Below are 17,390 nucleotides of genomic sequence, written 5' to 3' on the forward strand. Positions count from 1 at the left end.
AAAGGCCAGAGTGGAGGAGGTGCCCAAGAAGCCAGGAGGACAGAACAGGATGGGTATGAGGACAGAGTCTATCTCTTCTTGGCCACCCAAGGTCTAGGGGGCGCCAGGCAGGTCAATTCCTCCAATTGATGGTAACTCTCTGGGTCCCACAAACTTTCCCCCCAGCCCCAACAAAGGGCCTCACCCCTGCCCAACATCATGGGCCCTCCTCACCTCCCAGGGCGGGTAGGGGGAGGTGGGGGAAGAGGCCCAGGGGTGATGGTGGCAGTGGTTCTGGAAAGTCAGGCCTCTGTCCCTGTCCATACTGCCCAGGTGGTCCTCATTTGGCCCATTTGGGCCCCAGTTTCTCTGCCTGTTAAACAGAAGCATGAGGTACCCTTTAGCCTTTAACCTCTTGAAGTTAAAGAAAAAAAATGTGAATCAAGTGCTGAGCCCTGGAGTGGAGGATGCCTCCATTTGGAGTATCTAGGAAGGCTTCCTGGAGGAGGGGATCCAGGCGAGGCGAGGAGTACCTAAATCTTCCAGGGATCTGCCCAACAGATGGAGGGAACTGCTCCCCCAGAGTTATTTCAGGCTTGTCTTGCTGTTTTCCCCCTCCCGCCCCCGCCCCGCCCCGCCCCGCACTCCTGCCACACTATCCTGCTCCACTAACAACAGGATTAAAAAAGTGACACTTCGGTCTCCCCATAAGCGCTTATACCAACGCCTGGCACGTGGTAAACTCTACAAGTGGTCGTCACGGTTGTTGTCCTCGTTAGATATTGAAGGACCCTGCCCATCTGCACGCAGCCCGCAGCCCCTTCCCCCAGTCCCGCGAGCCTGTTCCTTCCACGAATGGTGGCCATTCCAGCCAGGTGGGCTGCGTCCCGGTTAGATCTAGACGTAGGGCGAATCTGGAATCCCTGACCCCGACCCTAGTACGGGAGGCTCAGATTGGCCTTTCCGGAGGGAGCGGATTGCGGGGGGCGGGGCTGCTGGGCGCCCTCCGGTGCCGCCCTGACCTCAGGCTCCTCCTTCTGTCGGGTTCCCCGCCCTTTGCACGGTCCCGGGATAGGCGGGGCGGCGGTGGCGGCTACAGAAGCGCAGGAAGCCGGGCGGCGGCCGACCGGGAGGAGGAGGAGCGCCACGGCGGCCAGTACTACTTCCCTCAGTAGTACCGCGCCGCTCCGCCCTGGAGTGACGCCCTCCGCCCATGGGCCTGGCCGAGGGCAACCGGCGGGCGGCGCGGAGGAGGCGGCAGCGGCGGCAGGTGGCGTGCAGCAGGGTCGGAGCCTGGTCGGGCCATGGCCGCCTCGGAGCGGCTCTACGAGTTGTGGCTACTCTACTACGCGCAGGTGAGCCCGCCCTGCCCCGCGCCCGCCGTGCCCACAGCTCCGCGCGCCCAGCGTCTGCTGCACCTGCGCCCGGCGCCACCTGGGCCGTATATACGCACGCGCCGGGCGTGCTCGGGCTCCGCACGCACGTGTGCGCCCCCGGCCGGCTGGTGCCTCTGGCACTTATACCTGGGGGTCGGCCCTCGCGGGCGCGCACCTCACAGGAGCCTCTTGGGTGGGGACAGTGCAGCCTCGGTTGTCCCCGAGGAGAGGGGCCTGGACCAAGACAGGGCACTTACCCCTTTTACAGATGGGGATACTGAGGCCCGGGAAAAAAAAAAAAGGCTGGCCGGGTCGGAAGGGGCGAGAGGCTTACTTTGCATCTAGGCTTGCCCTTCCTGTGGGCACAGACCAGTTGGGTGGTCATGGCCGACGGGTCTGAGTGGGCTGGGGGACTTCAGGCATGCAAGGGAGGCGTCTCTACTTCGGTCTGACTTGAGTCAACTCCTCAGATACCCTGCGGCGAACTGCCAGTGGTGAGCTCCTCCTTGACCGCAGGTGGCCCCACCCCAACCCCCGGGGGGCAGGGTGTGGATTACGGGGGAGTGGGGTGTCCAGCCCAAAGAAAAGATTCGCCTTGGATGCTGGGGATGAAAATGGGGAATGCGGGTGAGGTGGGAGGGATGTTTGAAAGGGATGGAGGGAGGCCATTTTCTCCTGAGCTCCCTGTCCTTCCTCAGAGACTACCTCAAGTGGCCTCAGAAGATGAAGGGAGCAACTCTGACCCAGGTGTACCCCAAACTGTGTCTCGCACATATAGGCCCCCACTCTCCTTCTGTATTCACAGCAAGGAGAGAACCCAGGGTAACGACCCCCCTCCCCTTCACCCAGCACCAGCCTTCCTCCCTGCACCTGCCTGGCATCATACTCCTGGCTCAGGTGTGCCTTGGGCACAATGCACTATTGTGTGCCCCTGATCTCGTCACTAGGGGGAAGTTCATGCTCAAATCAGCCGGCCCTCTGAAGAGGGTAGCCGACTGTCTCCCAGGACTGCAGGCCAGGACTTGGGCCCCAGGGATCAGGAGTCCAGGCCATAAGGGCCATAGCTTCTTGAGCCCACTTCGGTGGTGCGAAGTCCAGGCACCCGGCAAGAGGCAGTGCATGGAGTAGAGTCTGTCTTTGGTGTGACCCAGGGCATGCTCTTTACACCCCTGAGCCTCTGCTTCCATATCTGTAAATTTGGCACAGTCCTGGCCTCGGGTGGCCTGGACTGTGCAGAGGGATAGCCAGTATGGCTGGTCCAGGCCAGAGAAGTTTCCTGCTTCCCTGCCCCATTGGATCCCCTCACCCCAGCTTCTCTGTCTCCATCTCCAAATGTTGGTCCTTGTGAAGGAGCAAAAGATTTGGGAGGAAACCTGTCCCTGGCCCTCATGCTTCTGATTGCCCCCATGGTCATGGGCAGGTTCTTGGTTTTCAGTTTCTTCAGCTGTGACCAGGCAAAGGGGTGCTTGAACAAGGTGATGAGTCTGAGGGATGTTAATCAAGCTTCTGATTGTCTCCGTGGTCGTGGGCAGGTTCTTGGTCTTCAGTTTCTTCACCTGTGATCAGGCGACGGGGGGCTTGAACGAGGTGACGAGTCGGAGGGTTGTTAATGGTGGGTCTTCAGGCTGGGTGGCATGCTGCTGGGGAAGGGTGTCTTGGCAGTGTCCCAGGATTGTACCTCCAACGTGGTTACCTCCTGCTGCCCCTTCTAGCTGAGCTCTGCAAGTGGTCAGTCCCTCACAGGTGTTTAGCATTCATCTGTGCTGAGTCCCTTCTCCCCCTCCAGCTCCTCACCTCACAGGGCAGGTGTGGAGGACAGGCTAGCTGGTTGTAGCCTTAGAAGCCTGGGCAGGCAGGGTACGGCCCGGGGCCAGGCAAACAAATCCAGGATATGAGTGTGAACCCAGGAGCCGGGAGGGGCCAGGTTTCCTGGGGAGAGGAAGCTCCAGCCAGCCTCCCAGCACTGCCTTCCTGCCGGCTTGGTCCTGCCTCTGCTCCCGGAACGTGGTCTCCACCCTCTGTACTGAGCTCCCAGGGAGTGGTGGCTGTGCTACTTTGAGCCCTGCCGGGGACCTATTGTGTGTGTGCTTGGGGGAGAGGGGAAGATAAGGTAAAGGGGTCGAACTGAGAGAGGGTATTAAGAGACCCCTGAAATGGCCAGCTACCCAGCCAGTAAGCTCCCCCAATACTTTCGCCCCTCCCTTCAACAGTGAGAGCTGACCTCGGCTGGCAAACCTGTTTCCCCAGTTGTGGGTCTAGGCCCGCCCTGGGAGCACCCCTGTTTCTGCCCTTCCTTTCCCCTCACAGACCCCAGGTTCAGGCCTGCTCACCCCCTACCTCTTGGGGCCACGAGTGGGCGAGGGGGCTGTGGGTGGCTACTGAAGGAGGAAGGAGGGCCAGAGTGCACCCTGGACATCACTCAGTCTGAGCCCCTCAGAGCCTTAGTGGGGAAACCAAGGCAGGGTCGTACCAAGGTCGTCGGACAGGTTTGGGGCGGAGTCTGGCAGAGCTCTGGCCCAGCCTCCATCCTGTGTTCCTTTACCCAGGAAAGGTCTAGTCCAGTGGGCGGGAAGACTCATGTGGGCCTGCACCATGGGACGGCACAAGCTGTTTCCTCTGCCTGGAGCCTTCTCCCTCCTGTCTGAGGAGGCCTTCCCCGCCTGTTCCCGCAGCCCAAGCTGGACCTCAGCCCAGGCGTGTCCCCACTTGAACCCTCATTGTGCTTGCTACTCTGCGGTTTCCCCACGCCTCACATTTAGTAGGTGCTCCTTGGGTATTAGCTGGATGTCTGGGTGACTGATCAGGGATGTCTTACCAGAGGACTGCGTTTGGGCCTGGAGGGCTGAGCGCACAGGAACAGGAGGAGCAAGCACACGGCAGTGGGAACTATGAGCGGCAAGTTCGTTGGATGGGTGGGGGCCCATCCAGAGGACTCAACCCAGCAGGGCTTCCCCAGTGAGGGCTTAGGAGGTGGGGGAGAGGATAAGGGGACTGGGGCAGCACCCAGTAGGCTAGCAGTTGGGTGGCCTGTAAAGGTTATGCAAACTATGCAGATGAGTGGCCCTCTTTCAGGCCGGAGCAGTAGTGTTGCTCAGTAGCCCTCCAGTGAAAGGGAGCATTGGGGAGCATGAAAGCTGAGGGGCACTTAGGGTCCCCAAAGTCAGGACAGGACAAACATTCAGGGTACAGGTGGGGAGCCTAGGCTGAACTCTCTGCTTATGCCATTGAGGACTCAGGGTTCCAGGAAGGTCGGGTCAGAGCCTGAGCTGACCTTGCTCTGCCCACCCCTCCCTGGTCCCTCACCCCTGACTGATGAGCTCTACTGCCTCATGGAAACCTAGTCAGGCCCTCTGCTCCCTCCGAGACTTTAGCTGGGTCATATTTCTTCCTGTGCCTCAGTTTACCATCTTGAAATGGGAAAAAAGGACCTCCTTGGTGCTTGACCCCCCCCACCCCCACCCTCTTCCATACCTTAAAGGGGCAACCAGGGTTTCCTCCTACCTGCCTTTATTACTGAGGCAACTGAAGACGGAGGGACTGAGGTGATGGGGAGAGTAGCACAGAGTCCAGGGTTGGGGGAGGGGCTGGTAAGCCCTGGAGTTTTTAATGTGATGTGGAAGTGTGGGGTCACTGTGGAAACAGGTCAGTTACTATGGGGACCCTGAAAGGAAATTCCTGTTTTCCAAAGTGATAGGACAAGGGGAAGGTTAAAACCTGAGGGATGTTATGGAGACCAGAAGGTCCATGCCTTTCAAGACCCCCTCCCCAGGTAAGGGGGAGAGACTGGCCCAGCCACCTAGGCACTTGGACCACTAGCCTCAGTTGTCCTTGCCTCTGGCAAAGTCCCTATCTTCCTGCTTCGTTCCTTGGCCCGAGGCCCTCCAACTCTGACCTCCAGTCGTCCTGGTGTAGCCAAAAGCCACCTTCAGCTTGACGTTGCCATCCCCCTCCTAATGCTGAGTGGGGAGACCCCCACACATGACGGAGGTCATCCTGGTCAGGCCCCACCCCACCCTATCCCATTTCTGCTTGCCTGTTCCGGGAGATGGGGTGCTCACTACCACCTAGGCAGCTCTGACTGGGAAGAGTCACCACTATGGGGCTTCAGTCTTTTCTCCCTACCCTACTTCTAGCGCTAACCTGGGGTCCATGAAGATCCTCCCATTCCACCTGCCTGGGACAGCCAGCTGGGGAGTGGCCCATGGGACCTTGGCTCTGCCAGTGAACCAAGGTCTGCCACTCATCTGTCACTCATGGAGGTGGGTGGGGAGAAGATGAGTGTTGCCCTGGAATGCCAAGGGCTTGGGAAGGCAGAGCTCCTGAATTTGGGAGTGGAGCTCCCATTCACCTTACCACATGCTGGTGGGTGTTACCTGTTAAGCAAAGAGATGGTTTTAAAGAGGCAGCTGAAACAGAGAGATTAATCGTTTGTTTTGTTTTTTTCGTTTTTATTTTATATCAGAATATAGTTGATTTACAATTTGTGTTAGTTTCAGTTGTACAGCAGTGATTTAGTTATACATATATCTATTCTTTTTCAGATTCTTTTCTCATATAGATTATTACAGAGTATTGAGTAGAGTTCCCTGTGCTATACAGTAGGTCCTTGTTGATTATCTATTTTATATATAGTAGCGTGTATATGTTAATCCCAATGTCCTAATTTATCCCTCCCCCCCCCACCTTTCCCCTTTGGTAACCATAAGTTTGTTTTCTAAATCTGTGAGTCTGTTTCTGTTTTGTAAATAAGTTCATTTGTATCATTTTTAGATTCCACATATAAGTGATAACATATGATATTTGTTGTTCTCTGACTTAGTATGATCATCTCTAGGTCCATTGATGTTGCCGCAAATGGCATTATTTCATTCTTTTTATGGCTGAGTAATATTCCACTGTGTATATGTACCACATCTTTATGCATTCATCTGTTGATGGACATTTAGGTTGCTTCCATGTCTTGGCTATTGTAAATAGTGCTGTTCATGATACATGAACATTGGGGTGCATGTATCTTTTCAAAGTATGGTTTTCTCCGGATATACGTCCAGGAGTGGGATTGCTGGACCACATGGTAGCTCTATTTTTAGTTTTTTAAGGAACCTCCATACTGTTCTCCATAGTGGGCGTACCAATTTACATTCCCACCGACAATGTACGACGGTTCCCTTTTGAGAGATTAATATTTAGTAAGCTACCAAGTGTAAGAATCAGGTCTGGACTCCAGAACCCTTGCCCTCAACCACATTCAATTTGGCACCCCCGGCCTCTGAAGTACCAGACAGGGCTGCCTCTTGGGGAAGGTGCTGGCTCTGATGGGGATACATTTAAGCAGAGGAAACACGGAGAGCAAAGCACATGCAGACTTGTGGGGGTGGGGACAGAGAGTAATATCCAGTGGGGCAGCCAGTGAATATGGCATGTGAGGCTGGAGATGAGGTGGGCACTACCCGTGGGGGGGCTTCAGATGTCGGGGGAGGCTGTGGATGTGCCCTGGGCCTGTGGCAGGGTGGCTGACCGGCTGCTCAGACAGTAGTGGTAACTGACGGGTACTGGGGGCGCTGGGTACTGTTTAAGGAACTTTGGGGATGGGGGATTCGGAGCAAGATCTGGTCCCTGAGACACAGGGCAAGCCAGGCCTGATTACAGGCTCGGGGTAAGGCACGCAGGTCTCAGGCAGCACGGTGTCAGGAGCTCAGTGGTCCCTGTCCCTCTGAAAGACAGCCCCACCCACCCATCCACGCCTCAGCCGCCTGCCCTCAGCCCTCCCGGGTTACCTCAGAGTTCTGAGGAAGTGGCAGTTCCATGCTCACCCAGGACCTAACCAACCCGTGGGAGCTCCCCTCCTCCAGCACTGAGTGTCCTCAGGGCTGGTTGGGCATAGACTGGGGTCCCTACAGGGGTGACTCTGAGATCCCCATACCCACAGCTTTCTCCCCTGCTGCAAGGCCCTGGGAGGAGTGTGACTGCTCCTGACCTGCCTTCGTGGGAGGGGCAGGGTTGGGACCCTGGCCTGTCGGGTTGGGGTGGGGACTGGGCTGGCCCACCCATGTTCCTGTTCAGAGCTGGAAAGGGAAGGAGGAGCCAGCGAGGCAGAGCTCTGAGAGGAGCGTGGGGATCCTGAGCAGCCCAGCCACCTCTCGCCGGCTCTGGAGCCTTCGGCATGCAGCACTGCCTCCATGCTCGAGGTCCCTGCTCTGCCCTGCCTCCCAGCCCCGGTGCCTGCAGGGACTCCCTCACGCCCCAGCACTGCAGCCTCAAGCCATGGGGCCCAGGTCAGAGCCAGGCCGAGGCTTCCCGGGGAGAAGAGGTGAGACCCCCAGAGTCAAGACCGGCAGTTACCCCTACCCCTGCCTACTACTGTGCTTTAGAGACCCCTCCTGCCCCTCCAGAACCCACAAAGGCTGCTGCCTTGATTGCCTCAGACCTGAACCCAGCCCAGCCTGGACCTGCTGGAAGTTTGCAGGACTGGACAGGCTGAGGGTGTGGTTCTAGGGACAGAAAAGCAGGGGTGTGCAGAGTTTGAGGGGCCCGTCAGGTCTGGGAGGGCCGATCCAGGTGATGGCCATGAGGAGGGTGGGAGTTTCCTGCTTAAGTACCAAAAGCCCAAGTCACAGATGGCAGTGGGGCATGGGGAGATCAGAGGCCTGCACAGGAGAATGTGAATCACAGATGTGGAAGGGCAGAGAGGCTGGAGAAGCAGTCCCTGGTTGGACTAGGGGCCCAGAATGCCTGGCTTAGCAATTAAGCCTTTTATCTTTGGGTCAGGGAGGGAGGACATGGTCAAATGTGGGCTTACAGGTGCTCAGCAGAGCTGCAGTGGGCAAGAAGGACTCAGGTTTTGGGTGGGAGAGACTGTGGCTTGACTGGGGGTGGTTTGGGGCTAGAAGAAGGGAGGATGGTGTTGGGACAATTTTGAAGGTAAGGAGGGATGTGTGGGGTCATTGAGGCAGGGTCGTGGGTCATGTGGTCAGCTTGGGCTGACTGGCTCTAGCCACCATGAGTGATCCTGGCCTAGAACAAAGGTTCAGCTGCAACTTGCTAGTGGATGAGGCATCCCCTCTGGGGCCCCCCGTTTTCCCATTTGCAGTGGGAAGAGTTCAAAAGAAATGGTCTAAGAGCCCTGGCCTGCTCTGGTGTTTTCAGGGTTGGGCATGTTGGTGTCCTTGCTGGTTTGTGGAGAGGAGAGGTATAGACAGAGGTAGGTGAGCAGGGAGGCTGCCAGCGGCAGAGGGTGGAGAGGTCGCCAAAGGTAACTGACAGGCAAAACGTCACAGTGGTGTGGGCCTGCACCTTGGTGGCCCCAGCCCCTCTCTGAATTGCCTGGGCCTTGGCCCTGTGACAAAATGTACAAGGAAGGTGTCCAACCACAGGGTGGAGGGCTGCTCTGTCTAGGTTTTTTGGGGGCCTGGCCCAGTCTGCTGGGGTCAGGCCCCTTCCCTGGGGCCCATTCAGCCCTGGCCCTGTGGTCTGGGGCCCACAGGTGGCAAAAAATTAGCCGTCCATGCAAAGGTAGTTCTGGAGGTCCTTGATCTGAGGTCTGTGGCACCTGGGGAGCAGTCTCAGGGTGTTGTCTGTGATGTGTCCCTTGCCCCTACATGTTCAGTATAGTACCTGTCCTTCCCCCCTGCCCCTGGGAAAGAAAATTGCCTTCTGGGCCCTGCTGGTTAGGGTGGGTGCTCCAGATAGGGCTGGTGTGGAAGGAGAGAAGGAGGAGGGATGGAAGGAGGAGCTCAGGTCCAGGCCACCACCCACTCCATGCCTTGGGAGGGGCTTAGAGGTTAGAACAGATTAGGGCTAGTCCAGGGCTTACCTGTGTCCCTGGAGCAAAGAGACCAGCAGGGCCAGATGGGGAGCCTGAACGCGGGAGGAGGGTGGGGCAGAGGTATGGATGAGTCCTTCAACATCATTGCCTGGGCCTGAGGCCTTAGACCCAGGTCAGGGAGCTGTGGGTGGCTTGAATGAAGGGCACTATAGTAGCAGGGACCACAACCTGTCCCTGGATAGGCTTGCCCTGACTCCTATCCCGGAGTTCTCCTGGACGTCTTGCCTGTAGAACTAGTTTCTGTCCACAAGCTCCACCCAGGGCAATGTGACCCCCACCCCTCTGTGCTGCAGGCCCCACCCCCGGTGCTAGGCTGGGTCCTTCACAGCTTCTCTTGCTGGGCCCTGGGTGCCCCAGGCCCTCCCACATCCCTGCGGTCTGCCGGGAGGAAGCGGCCCCCTTCCCCCACCGTGACTTTGCGCTTCCTGCCCCGGGGGCCAGGGTGGGAGGGGACGTTTCCCGTTCACACCAAAGTTTCCCTGGCTAGTGGCGCCCAAACTTGGGCTCAGCCGCAGTCCCTCTTACCCATGGAACCAGCTCTGGGGCCTGGGGTCCAGGTAACCAGCCAGGGTGTGGGCGGAGGTTCCCAGGGTGAGGCAGGGCATTTTGCCTGTACATGTGGGGGATGTGTGTGTGCGTGGGTCTGCTTGGTCGATGGTGCACATGCAGCCTGGGATATACAGTCAAGGAAGGTTTCCTGGGGGTGGTGGCTGCTGAGTTGGGAGAAGGTGGCAGGCGAGAGCCCAGCCCGTAGCTTTGGGTTCAGGGAGGCTGGTGAGTGGGAGACCTTTAGCCCCAGCACCCCTGTGGGCCACAGCCATGCCCTAGGCATGTATACACTTAAGTCCCTTCCCTGCCTGTGTCAGGCTTGCCTGGGTCCCCAGGGGTTCAGGAAGTGGGAGAGGAGACTGGGAGGCTGAGAAAAGCAGATGGGGGCTCTGAGAGAGTGGTCAATATGTAAGGCAGTCCTCTGATGCTGACCTTCCACTTCCTGTCCTCCTCCCCCACCCATCCCTCCCTTTCTCCACCCCCACTGCTCTGCCTGCAATCTCTGTGTACCCCCATTCACTTTCCACCTCTGCCCACATCCCCTTGTCCCTCCCCTGTCCACTGCGCCCCTTCTGCCCCCACCACTGTTCCCCCGAACTCCTTTGCCTGCAGAAGGACCTGGGCTATCTGCAGCAGTGGCTGAAGGCCTTTGTGGGTACCTTCGAGAAGAGCATCTCACTGTCCTCTCTGGAGCCACGCAGGTGAGGCTGGAGCTACATGGAGGGCGGGAGACTGAGGGGTGCTCGGCACCTAGTGACCCCGCTCCCTGCAGGCCGGAGGAGGCAGGTGCGGAGGTGCCGCTGCTACCTCGGGATGCGCTGCACGTGCTGGCCGAGCAGCTAGACGAGGGGGACCTGGAGCAAGCCCTGCTGCTGCTCAAGCTCTTCGTCATCCTCTGCAGGTGGGTCCCTGTTGTCTTCTCCACGGTAAGAGAATGTGCAGTTCTGGGCCGGGGTGGGGGCTGGCTTGTCACCGGGACCTCTCCCGTCATTCACTTCCCAGGAACCCGGAGAATGTAGAGGCAGGCTGGGGCCAGGTGCTGGTGCCCCGGGTGCTGGCATTGCTGACCCGCTTGGTGGCCAAGGTGAGGTTGGCAGGTGGTAGGGGTTGGCCACCCCTGGGGGTTGGCAGGTGGTAGCCACGGCCCAGCTAACCCCCCTTCACCCTCTCTTCATGCCTACAGCTGAAAGAACCCCCACCACCGGAGAAGGGCCGTGAGTCCCAGCTGGAAAACGTAGCCCTGCATGCCCTGCTCCTCTGTGAGGGCCTCTTCGACCCCTACCAGACCTGGCGGCGCCAGCACAGTGGGTGAGAGGCGGCCCACAGGCAGAGGACCCAGAGGAGGCCCGGGACAGGATGGGGGTGGCCGCACTGGCTAAGGTGCGGAGGTGGGAGGGGCCAGTGTGCAGGCTGCTATGGGGAGGATGACGCAGGAGGAGTGAAGTACTGGCCTCACCTCGGCCCCTGCCCACCCTGTCCCCACCTGCCAGGGAAGTCATCAGCTCCAAGGAGAAGAGCAAGTACAAGTTCCCTCCTGCGGCTTTGCCCTGTGGATTCAGCACCTTCTTCCGAGGTCAGGCCCCACCCCCGGCCTGCCTGGCCCCGCCCCCAAACATGAGCCCCGTCCTTTGGTTCCCCCATTGCATATGCAGGATAGGACCCACTTGTGGCTGCACTCGGGGCTGGGAGAACCATGGGAATTTGAGTGGGCTTCCAAAGGCAAGTAGGAGTTTAGGGGCAGAGAGGAGAGGAAGGGCATGTCTGCACAAAATGCGTAATTTCTTTTCGGGGGGAGTCGATTTCCCTTCCCCCTTCTCTCCTGTCTCTTGGGACCCCCCCCCCCCATTGCTTGTACCCCACTCTGATCTGGACCATCTTAAAACTCCCTGGTCCAGTCTCTTTGTCCCTGTAGCTCCACCCAGTCTCCTCTCCTCCACAAGACAGTGTCTACATTAGGTGTCTCCCCTTCCTGCTCCCATACTCCCAGGGAAGCTGACCCCCCAGAACATCTCTGGCCACCTGTTCTCCCTGGGCACCTTCTGCTCCTGAGTGTCCTGTCTCCTCTCATTGGAGGACACTGGACAGGATTTCAGATGGGCTCATGGCAGGATGCTGTCTGGACAGGGACAGGCCAGGTTTGGGAAGGTGGTGGCCTAGGAAATATCTCAGTGTTTCTGGGATGCACCAGGGAGCTGCGGGCCTGGGTTTGGAACGGGAGCAACAGCTCCAAGAGGGGAGATGCCCCTGGGAAGCTCCCTGCCTCTGTTCTCCCACAGCCTGAGTACTCTTCTTAAAACACACTGGATTTTGTTTCCCCTACTGTAAATTCCTCAGTGGGGGCCTGACACCGTCAGAATCCAATCCTCTCCACAGCCTTCCTTTCCAGCCCTGTTTGCTCTCTGCTCTCCGCTCTCCAGCCATGGTCCTGTCCTCTCATTCCTAGAATCCAGCTAGTTATCCCACCTTTGGTCTTTGCCCATACTGTTTCCTTTCCCTTCCCAGGCCAACTGCATTATCAGGCCTCACCTTGAAAGCCCTGTCCCACGGGAGGCCCCCCACCACATCCCACTGGTATCAAGGCAGCTCTGCATTCCCCCCCTCCAACGCCCAGACACTCATGTGACCCAGGGCTGGTCCTTTCTGCTCTCTGGGTTTCAGTTCGTGTCCTGGCATCCTGTCCAGCTTTACTGGAGCAGGGCCAGGTGGGCCTCCCACATATGACGCTGTGAAAGCCCCTAGAAGTCCCCAGTGGGGGTGTAGGGGGATGGTGTGTGGAGCATCTTGTATGGTAGATACGGCAGGGTCCCCAGAGCCGGTCACGGGATGCTCCAGCCATCACAGGGCAGAGGGACCAGGAGACTTGCATCTAAGAAACTAAACCCTGGGTTGCCATGGGGAAGTGCATGGGGGTGCTCACCCTGGGGTCCTCATTTTGGGGCTTAAGGTTCCAGGGCGCTGGCTAGGCTCTCAGGGCAGGGCCATACCCCCTACAAGCTCCCCAACGAAGGGCTGTGTCCTCCTCAGACCTCCTAGCATAGAGTCATGACATTTTAGACTCCCAGCACAGAACCTGGTCTTCTCCCTCAGATTGGGCCTCCCAGCCCTGTTCCTTGACCCAGCCCCCCACTGCCACCCCAGGGCACCCACCTCTTGTGTGGTCCCCTGGACCCCCAGCCCTGTAAGCTTTGTGACATTGTCTTGCTCCCCACCCCCATCCAGAGAGCCTGCAGGATGCGGATCACTTGCCTCCCGTGCTCCTGCTGCGTCTCATCCACCTCTTTGGTGCTGTCCTTGCAGGAGGGAAGGTAGGCTGGGAGGAGCCTGGGGGCCCGAGGGTGGCTGTCTCAGGGTCTCTCTGCTGGGTGAGCCCTTTGCCCATTGCCCGTCTCTGCCCACACTTGCAGGAGAACGGGCAGAAGGCTGTGAGCGCTGGCACTGTTCAGGGCCTGCTGAACGTGGTGCAGGGCTGGGGCCACGGGCCAGCCCAGGACCCCCGCCTAGTGCCGCTGGCACTGGAGGCACTGGTGGGTGCGGTACATGTCCTGCACGCCAGCCGCACACCCCCCCGGGGGCCAGAGCTCCGAGCCCTGCTTGAGGGCTACTTCCATGTCCTTAATGCCGACTGGCCGGCCGGGCCAAGTCTGGACCCCGAAGAGGCCCTCATCACCCTACGGGTCAGCATGCTCGGTGGGTATAACCTCTTGGGCTCTTGGGGAGGTGGCACTAGCAAGGGAAGGCCCTAGTGATGATGGAAAGGCTGGCCTGCGCAGCATGGGAAGAAGGTTTAAGGCTGACCAGAGGCGCTGCTGAGACAGGCTTGGGCAGGGCTGACCCTTGACCTCTCCACAGACGCCATCCCCATGATGCTGGCATGTGAGGACCGGCCAGTGCTGCAGGCCACCTTCCTCAGCAACAATTGCTTTGAACACCTTATTCGCCTCATCCAGAACAGCAAGGTGGGCGGGGCCCAGGCCGGGGTGGGGGGCCTGGACCCCAGAGGCTGGGGGCACCACGTGTGGATGCCGAGCTGCTGATGAGCAAACTTGGGCTGGTGGGATGGCTTGCACTTCAGTGGGAGGGCCTGGGGCTCAGGATGGCTCTGGACGCCACGTGAAGAGGGTGTTGTAGAAGGACGGGAGCTGCCCTGGCCCCTTGTTTCCCTTTTCCCCAACCCCAGACGTAGGGGCAGGAGGAAGGCTCAGCTGTTTTGGATGCAGTGCCTATCCCTGCCCACTTATCTGCCCCCGGCTCTGTCCCTCTGGGCAGGGTATGGGTGGCTCAGCTCCCCTCCTCTTCCCTAGTGCCTGGTGGGGCGCTCGGCCTGTGGCTCAGGGCGCATCCTTCCCTATGGGGTGGAGCCCTGGCAACTGCTCCAGGTCCTGCTCTAATCCCACCCTTCCCCCATCTTCTCTCTCCTCTGCCTCCTCCACTTTGTGCCTCCCCCCCGACAGCTGTACCTGCAGGCCCGGGCGCCCCCTGAGGGGGACAGTGACCTGGCTACCTGGTTACTGACCGAGCCCGATGTCCAGAAGGTACCACCCTGGGGCTGACCAGCTCAGGCACCCACGTCCCTGGGCACCCACCCCCCAGGGCTCCCTCTTTGAGCCTTTCTGCACTATGCAGGGGGAACGAGCAGATACATGCCAGGCCTGGTATAGCCTAGCGACGGGGCTGGGTCCCCCATGCTGTCTCACCTACCTTCCAAATCCCAATCCTAGGAAATGGCGCAGTTGTGATCTGTTCCCTGGCTTGTATTAGTCTTGGGAGCTGGGGTTTGGCTATGCCAACCTGGAAGGAACCTTCGATACTCAACCACCCCACCCCCATTGCACAGAAGGGGAAACAAGAGGCCAGATACTCAGGGATTTGGCTGTGGTCACTCACAGAGAAAGAGGTCCCCCACATGGGGCCACTTCTTTGCTTGGATCCTTGCACCTGCCTTAAGCAGGTCACTCACTGGGAGTTCCCTATCCTCTCACGCCCTCATGACGTGCTCCCTGCCTCACTTTGCATGGGGGCTGTAGGAGGCTGCGGGGTGTCAGGGGCTCTGCATGGGGCACCCTCTCTCTGGTGGCTCAACAACTGGGCCCCCACCTCCAGAGCCCCGCCCTGGCTTTGTCCTCATGAAGCAGCCCTGTGTGTCTATTGCACTTGGCTGTTTTCTGAGAACCTGCATGTCCATTCATCTACAAAGCAGGCAAGGCCAGTGAGACCCCTGCTTTTTACAGATGAGGAAACTGAGGCCTGGAGGAGGGAAAAGATTGCCTGAGGTCCCTTGCGGAGTCAGGCAGAGCTGGGACCAAGGGCCCCATGGAGCCAAAATACAGCCTAGTGCCTGGCACCTGCTGACAAACTCTCCAAGCCCTCCTGACCTCTCAGCCCCTCGGTAGGGCAGGGTAAAGGAGTCGCATACCTCTGGCTGTTGGGTTCAGCCAGGGTGAGCCTCAGTATCCCCACCTGGATCTAGGGGAAAGGGGCAGGGTAGGACTTAAAGGTCTCGAAGGTTCTTCTGGTTCTAACATCCTGTGATTGATTGTCCCTAAATTCCCCAACCCCCTGTCAATCATCATGGGTGATGGGGCACTTGCCAGCCTGCCTGCACATGTGTTTAGCTTGGGTGGGGATGGGTGGAGACCGGGGCCCATAAACCCACCGGACAGTAGAGGGCAGAGGGCTGTGGCCAAAGGGTTCACTGGTGATCTGTCCCTGTATCCCAGTGAGGCCCTTCCCAGCCTTGGTTTCTTCCCTGGCTTCTCTGTCAGAGTGGGGCTTGCCAAGCTGCTCAGAGAGGGCCCCAAGGTCAGGGTGAGGGTCATGGCAGTTTGGGCAAAGGTAGAGGGCCTGCTGGCTTCTGTTCTAGCACTATATGGCCCAGACAGGGTTGCCACACTCCCAGGGCCCCAAGCCAACTCAGCTACTTGCCTTGGGGCATCTGTTCCTGTCCCTGCACCCCTTTTACTGCAGGGTGCCGCCAGCTACGACGTCCTGGCACCTGCCTCTCCTGACTGCCCCTCCCCACCCCAAGGTACTGGACCAGGACACAGACGCCATTGCAGTCCACGTAGTCAGAGTGTTGACCTGCATCATGAGCGGCTCCCCCTCCGCCAAGGTGAGGATGCCGCGGTCCTGCTGTAGTCGGGGTGTGGGATGGGAGTTAAATTGACCAGTTGTCTCTAGAACAGGCCTGGCTGATGGCTGTCAGAGCAAGTGAGCTGGGGAGGTGACCATCCTGCCCTCTGGGGTACGGCTCAGTCCCCTGGGCGAGCATGGTCATTAGTGAGTCCTGGGAGCTGGCTCTCCTGGCTCAGAGCTGGAGGGCGGAAGGATGCTTGTGGCTGACCACCATCTGCAGCCTTCCGAGGTAGACCTGTTCCTCTGCTAGCACTGTGACCCAGAGGCAGAGCCAGGCAAGGGGGCCCTGAAAGGTGATGCCTCCTCCAGGGTTCCCGTGGGGTGGTGTGAGTACGCCCTGGGGCCCACATACACACTCTTTTCCCACGCATCCCTGCACAGGAGGTGTTTAAGGAGCGCATCGGCTACCCTCACCTGCAAGAGGTTCTGCAGAGTCACGGTCCCCCCACCCATCGACTGTTGCAAGAGCTGCTCAACATGGTGAGGGCAAGGGCTTGGGGGCAGGGTCCCAAGGGCAGCCAGGACTGAGTCAGGGCTACCACGGAAGGTGAGCTCTCCTCCACCTTAGGGGACCATGTTGACTATGTGTGACCTGGGGCCTGACCCTGTGTGTCAGGGTCACTGGGGTGAGGATTCTGAGCTGCATGGGGCCCAGAAGCTGCCGCATGTTAGCAATTCTGGGAATAGGCAGTTGGGGTTTAGGCCAACCCACACCGAAAGCCAAGGGTTGTTGTTGGCAGCGATGGTTGTCTGAGCACCTCTGGCTTTCCTGAGCCTCAAACACAACCTGTGAGCTGGATGGGGTAGCACACGTTGTGTTCCCATGCTGTAGGCAAGTAAACTGAGACAGGAAGTCCCACTGTTGGTAGGGTGGCCTGTTCTATGCCAGTTGCCCGGGAACTATCACATTCTCTCCACCCGCAGGCTGTGGAGGGCAACCACAGCACGTGTCCGCCACCACCAATCCGCAATGAGCAGCCGGTGCTGGTGCTAATGCGGTGGCTGCCAGCACTGCCCACAGCTGAGCTGCGGCTCTTCCTAGCACAGCGCCTCTGGTGGCTCTGTGACAGCTGCCCTGCCAGCCGTGCCACGTGTGTCCAGGCCGGTCTGGTGGGCTGCTTGTTGGAGACGCTCAGCGAGGGGGTAGCCCTGGGGGCCCGCTGCCAGGAGCAGCTGCTGGCGCTGCTGCAAGCACTGGGCCACGTGTCACTAAGGCCCTTGGAGCTGCGTCGCTTGCTTCGTCCCCCGCCAGGGCTGGACTCGGGGCCGGGTGGAGCTGAGGCTGGGGATGCCCGACACGCAGGTGCCATCATCCGCGCGCTCTCAGGCATGGCCCGGCACCGGGGCCCGGCACGAGCCCTGTGCTACTTTGACCTCACGCCCAGCATGGCGGGTATCATGGTACCCCCCGTGCAGCGATGGCCAGGACCTGGCTTCACCTTCCATGCCTGGCTGTGTCTGCACCCCACGGCTGTAACACCTGCCCCGGCCCCGACCCGGCCGCTCCAGCGAAAGCAACTGTACAGGTG

The 17,390-nt window shown here is 59.2% G+C and overlaps 1 protein-coding gene across 17 annotated transcripts in view; it reads left to right on the forward strand.

The window, feature by feature from the left end:
- The first annotated feature begins 1,160 nt into the window (after nt 1-1,160).
- Nucleotides 1,161-17,390, forward strand: part of NBEAL2 (neurobeachin like 2) — a 34,443-nt gene continuing 18,213 nt past the window's right edge. For 11 of the 17 annotated variants that reach the window (XM_082411881.1, XM_082411892.1, XM_082411890.1 and 8 more), the window contains exons 1-14: nt 1,161-1,334; nt 1,826-1,849; nt 10,342-10,430; nt 10,502-10,630; nt 10,732-10,813; nt 10,913-11,037; nt 11,220-11,302; nt 12,949-13,034; nt 13,134-13,416; nt 13,579-13,685; nt 14,181-14,261; nt 15,755-15,838; nt 16,243-16,341; nt 16,786-17,387. In XM_082411881.1, the coding sequence (XP_082268007.1) occupies nt 1,284-1,334; nt 1,826-1,849; nt 10,342-10,430; nt 10,502-10,630; nt 10,732-10,813; nt 10,913-11,037; nt 11,220-11,302; nt 12,949-13,034; nt 13,134-13,416; nt 13,579-13,685; nt 14,181-14,261; nt 15,755-15,838; nt 16,243-16,341; nt 16,786-17,387 (1,925 nt within the window). In that variant the 5' untranslated portion in view covers nt 1,161-1,283. Of the gene's footprint in view, nt 1,335-1,825; nt 1,850-7,406; nt 7,666-10,341; nt 10,431-10,501; nt 10,631-10,731; nt 10,814-10,912; nt 11,038-11,219; nt 11,303-12,948; nt 13,035-13,133; nt 13,417-13,578; nt 13,686-14,180; nt 14,262-15,693; nt 15,839-16,242; nt 16,342-16,785; nt 17,388-17,390 lie in introns of those variants that run through there. The other 6 variants (XM_082411885.1, XM_082411887.1, XM_082411884.1 and 3 more) reach the window with 4 other exon arrangements.

Source organism: Balaenoptera physalus (genome assembly GCF_965194825.1).
Source record: "Balaenoptera physalus genome assembly, chromosome: 11".
Lineage (NCBI taxonomy): Eukaryota > Metazoa > Chordata > Mammalia > Artiodactyla > Balaenopteridae > Balaenoptera > Balaenoptera physalus.